We start from the raw sequence: 4,476 nt of genomic DNA on the forward strand, positions 1-4,476 counted from the left end.
TGAAAATCTACTCATTGCTTTATTCATTCTTTTCAGGGGTCACTAATGTTAGGACATTTAGCAATGAGAGGGTAGAATGGGTTTCGTCCAGGAAGGATGGGCACGTCGACCTCTCTCTCTTGATCCTAATGTCACACCAAGTGAGATAGGGCCTCCTGAAAGGCAGAAGAGCAATAATAAAAATAAAAGCAGCTTGCATGTAATTAGCACGTTTATAAAAATTTTCACACTCTCCCATTGGGTCACCATCTTTCTGATGTAGAAACAAAGGCTCAGAATAGTTACATCCCATTCCAAATCACAAAGGTGGTAAATGATAACTTCACAACTAGAATTAGTGACAGTCCCCTGTCACTCAAAAATCCTTTCCATACTTGTAGAAATTGCACCTTCCTTGAGTTTCCAGGAAACGTAAAGTTTACAAATAAAATCAATAAGGGAGAAATGCAGATACAAGTGAGAACAGGGTGGGGTGGGCATGAGGGAGCCCAGGTCCTCCCCCTGGCAAGTGGACCCCCAATTTGCAGTTACCAGTAGTTTTTTCACAGCTTCAGAAGCCTCTGGTCCCAGCTCATCCACACACTTCCTCAGCCCTTCTACAAGGTGTTCCACAGAAATGCCCAGAGTTTTCAGAAGCATCTTTAATGGATCCATTAAGGAAAGAACATTGTCCAGAGGTAAAGGTAACACTTTGTCAACAGGAAGGGGCACACTGTTGATCAAAAAGGCAGTAGCTGCAGAGCAAAAGAAACAGGTGAAGCTGGCCCATCAGTCCCTGGCCATGGCCTTGCTGCTTCCATCCACCCATCAACACCTCGTCTCAATCACCCATCTGGATTTCCCAGGGAAACCTTGCTCTGGGCCTCTGTGCTTGCTGTCCCATTTCCTCAGAATATTCTTTCCTCTGATAGGTTCAAGTCTTTCCTCTTCATGTTATTTGGGTTCTTTTCAAACGTTACCTTGTCAAAGAAGCCGGGAATTGCCATTCCACCTAAAACAGCACTACCCACCACACTCCACACTCCACCTTCTTAACTTAATAATGGTTTATTGTTTCCTAAACTATTAAATCTTTATTTGTTATTTATATAGGCTTTATTCTCTCATTAGAATGTAGACTTCATGAGAACAAGAATTAATGTTTTGTTCACTACTGTACCTCAGGCCTAGAACTGACCTTGGCACACAGTAAACACTCAGTAAACACTGGTCAGTAAATGGACATCAAAGTGTTCTTGTACGTGGCTGTGTCCACAGCCTACAGCTTTCAGGTCAAAGAGCAGATGGCATACTGAATCCCCACTCAAGGACAAGAGGATCAAATCACAGCCCCAAATGTTCTTCCAAGCAATTCAATTCAATGCTTCAACATAATTGAACACCATCTGGTGCAGATGCATAGACAAGGAAGACAGAGATGCTCCACTCAGAAACCTAACACAGTCTAGTGGACAATCAGGATCTGTGTACTCCACAGTGTGGCATGTAGTATGCTAACACTATGGGCAACACTCTGGAAACACAAAGCCAAGGATGACTAATTCTAATGTGAAAGAATGTTGCCGGAAACTTATTAGAAGAAGTGTTACAGCCATGTCTTGAGGCAGACATTAGCACCACAGGTAAAGAAGAGGGGCAGTATTTTAGGAACAAGATCGGCAAAGGCACTGAGATGTTAAGATGAAAGTGCATACACAGAATGGTGAGCCTCCTGCCCAGAGAGGCTGGGGTGCAGAACTCCAGTGGGCTTGGGCCAGCAGGTGGAAGGTAAAGTGGGTGAGTTGCAATACTTGAGTGAAGTGAGATTTTTAAAAGAACATTGAAGAACTGTCAAGGCTTTCACATGGGACAATTGCACTTTACATCTTTGACTTTAGAAAGACAACTTTTATAAAGAAGATGAATGGGAGGAAAAGAAAAAGAGACTGGAAAAATAAGTATGATTTTTTTTTTTTACAAAGGCATACAAATTTATAAAAGTACTCATGTACATGAGAATATGCATCCTCCTGCTGTCTACAGCCTACCACTCTTCATTTTGCTTTGGAAAACTTTCTTCATTCAAATTATAAAAAGGGAGGATGTGCATATATCCTGCCTCCATCTTCTATCACATATTTTCCCCTCAAAATTCTCCCCAATGGGGGCTACTTATCTCACCTTTCTGATGCCACATTTGCCCATAAATATTTATCCTTGGATACTAAAGAAAAAACAAAATATTTAAAACTCTTAAAGTTATAAATTCCTCTAAAAATTCAGTAAAGTTGCCAGCATAAGTGCATGCAGCACCTGGTGTCTCATGGTTAATCACTATACTTCTTATTTTAAGCATTTTGGAGAAGGATTTCTCTATATGTTTATATTTCCCAGGGGAAGATCATCAAAGCTTTCTATTCTCTCAACGAGCACTGACTATCATGAAGACTTTTTTAATCTACCCAAATATATCTTCCTGAGAGTTAAAATGATTCCTTCCAGAATGAATGGATCCGTTCCTGTTCTCCTCCAGAAAGTCAGCTTCTGTACTCATACTTGGAAATTAAACTCTTCACCTTTCAGTACACCCACAGAGCTTGATCCATATCTCTCACTGAGCATTTACAGTCCTATAGTATTTTTGTAACTTCTTTAGAAGTTCTGTCTCTCCTGCCAGACTATCAGCACCCTGAGAATAATCTTCATGTCTGATTTATGCCTGAATCTCCCAATGCTTATTCAGTGCCAAAAGTTTGTAGTCCCTCAATAAATATGCATTGAATGGGTGAACAGATAAACAAAGCTGTTCAGGAGAGCCAATCTGGCAACTGGCTAATTAAAGATGACAGAAAGAATGACACCACATATTTAAAAGCATATAGAAAAAAATATTGCAAAGCTGGAATTTGACTCAAAGAAAACTAATGGTGACCAATGAGTCAATGCTGAAAAGTGCTATGCTGGCTGTCAGTGGGAGCTGGCTAATTTCCTATGCAGGATGCACTAGCGATAGTGCTTGCAATTGGTTAGAGCTTGAATGATGGAGGATCTGTGAAATCTTCCAACATTACCATTTTCTGTGATTCTAAAACTCCTTCTGCCATATTCCACTGTCAGTGAGCCAGGCTTACTGGTCGTGTTCTAATTAACAGACAAGTACAGATATATCCTACGTTCCAGACTACTTACCAGGGTAACTACAAATGCTGACAGTCACCAGCAGAAAGATAGTTACCAGCTTCATGGCAGGTATCTACGGTGATCTCCTAGAGTTCAAAATTCCCCTAGAAAAGAGTAGTTTTTCTTTTCATTCAGAGCATAAAGGCTACTTTTACACACACATGTATTTATACATCCACTGAAGACCTGAATTTCTGTCACTGCCATTTGACACACTCCACCAAAGAAAAGAAGGAAGGTCATGTTTCCTCACTAAACAAATTGTATGGTTTCCACTTTCCCTCCTGTTCCCACGAGAAACAAAGCCCTAAGTAAAAGCACTCAAGTACCTCTTTCACAAGTCCTTGCACAGAGGACATAATGGAAAGGAAAGAACCCTGAGATTCCGACTACAGGAAGAACATGAAAGAAGGGAAAGAAATGTTTCCCTCCAGATTTCTATGTTTTCCTCCATTTTTCTGGGCATTTGAAGTTTGGAGAATCCCATTACCTGCTTCCCTGCTGTGGAAGCAAACAGGAGGCCACCTTGACTCCATTATAATACAGAGTCAGCTTAATGATATTTTGGGCCGTGTTTCTCTGGAGTTCACCTGTTCATCCACATTCACACATCTGCTATAGCAACATCACCAGATCCCCATGATCTTGCTAGTATCCTCTGGTCTTCTGGGGAATCTTCAGGGTGTGCCTTCTCTATGTGCTCATACAGAACAACAGATTCAGGATCTAAAATCAAAATGCCCTTTTAGAAACCTAGGTTCAGTTTTTGTCATTTGTACATATTGGATTAGACATTTAATATCTGTTAATGGTTTTCTTATTCAAAATTGAAACAATTATAGCATGACTGACCTTGAGGTGTACAAACCTAAAAAAAAAGGGTTTTTGCAAGACCCTGTCTACACAAATGATGTGAGTCACCCAAGACATGCATTTTGAAAGCATTCAGACAGCCCAATCCCATGCAACTATACAAATGTTTGTGTGTGTGTGTGTGTGTGTGTGTGTGTGTGTGTGTATGTGTGTGTGTACACAGACATATATACATTGCTGGCTGTGGGAGCAGTCTGTTTCCTAGGCTGCCATCCTGGAATGAAGTTCAGCATTGGGTCGCAGATGATTTCATCTGTAAGCATAGGAACTGCACTTCTTTGGGAATCTTGTGAGGCTTAAACACAAGGAAGAAGATTAGAAGATATGTTGAAGGGAGAAACAGGAAACAACTCCTGTGGCTCCAGGTACCAGTTCAGAACCCTATGGCTAAGTGGCACTGCTGGCTCCAGCCATATCCAACAACAGAAAGAAACCTAGAAAATA

At 40.9% G+C, this 4,476-nt stretch overlaps 1 protein-coding gene across 1 annotated transcript; it reads right to left on the reverse strand.

Moving 5' to 3' along the window:
• Positions 1-3,325, reverse strand: SCGB3A2 (secretoglobin family 3A member 2). Its single transcript, XM_079145797.1, has 3 exons — positions 3,169-3,325; positions 532-734; positions 1-155 (listed from the first exon to the last, which is right to left on the reverse strand). The coding sequence occupies exons 1-3, from the start codon at positions 3,221-3,223 to the stop codon at positions 132-134; spliced, it is 282 nt and encodes a 93-aa protein (XP_079001923.1). The 5' UTR covers positions 3,224-3,325; the 3' UTR covers positions 1-131.
• Between the last annotated feature and the right edge of the window lie 1,151 nt (positions 3,326-4,476).

Source organism: Sciurus vulgaris, assembly GCF_902686455.1.
Source record: "Sciurus vulgaris genome assembly, chromosome: 6".
Taxonomy (NCBI): domain Eukaryota; kingdom Metazoa; phylum Chordata; class Mammalia; order Rodentia; family Sciuridae; genus Sciurus; species Sciurus vulgaris.

Excerpts from the sequence above, each read along its gene's own strand:
- SCGB3A2 (XM_079145797.1), bottom strand. The coding sequence starts at position 3,223 with ATGAAGCTGGTAACTATCTTTCTGCTGGTGACTGTCAGCATTTGTAGT. Across the intron at positions 735-3,168 it reads CAGCATTTGTAGTTACCCTG|CTACTGCCTTTTTGATCAAC; the intron begins GTAAGTAGTCTG and ends TTTGCTCTGCAG. Across the intron at positions 156-531 it reads AAGCTGTGAAAAAACTACTG|GAGGCCCTATCTCACTTGGT; the intron begins GTAACTGCAAAT and ends TCTGCCTTTCAG.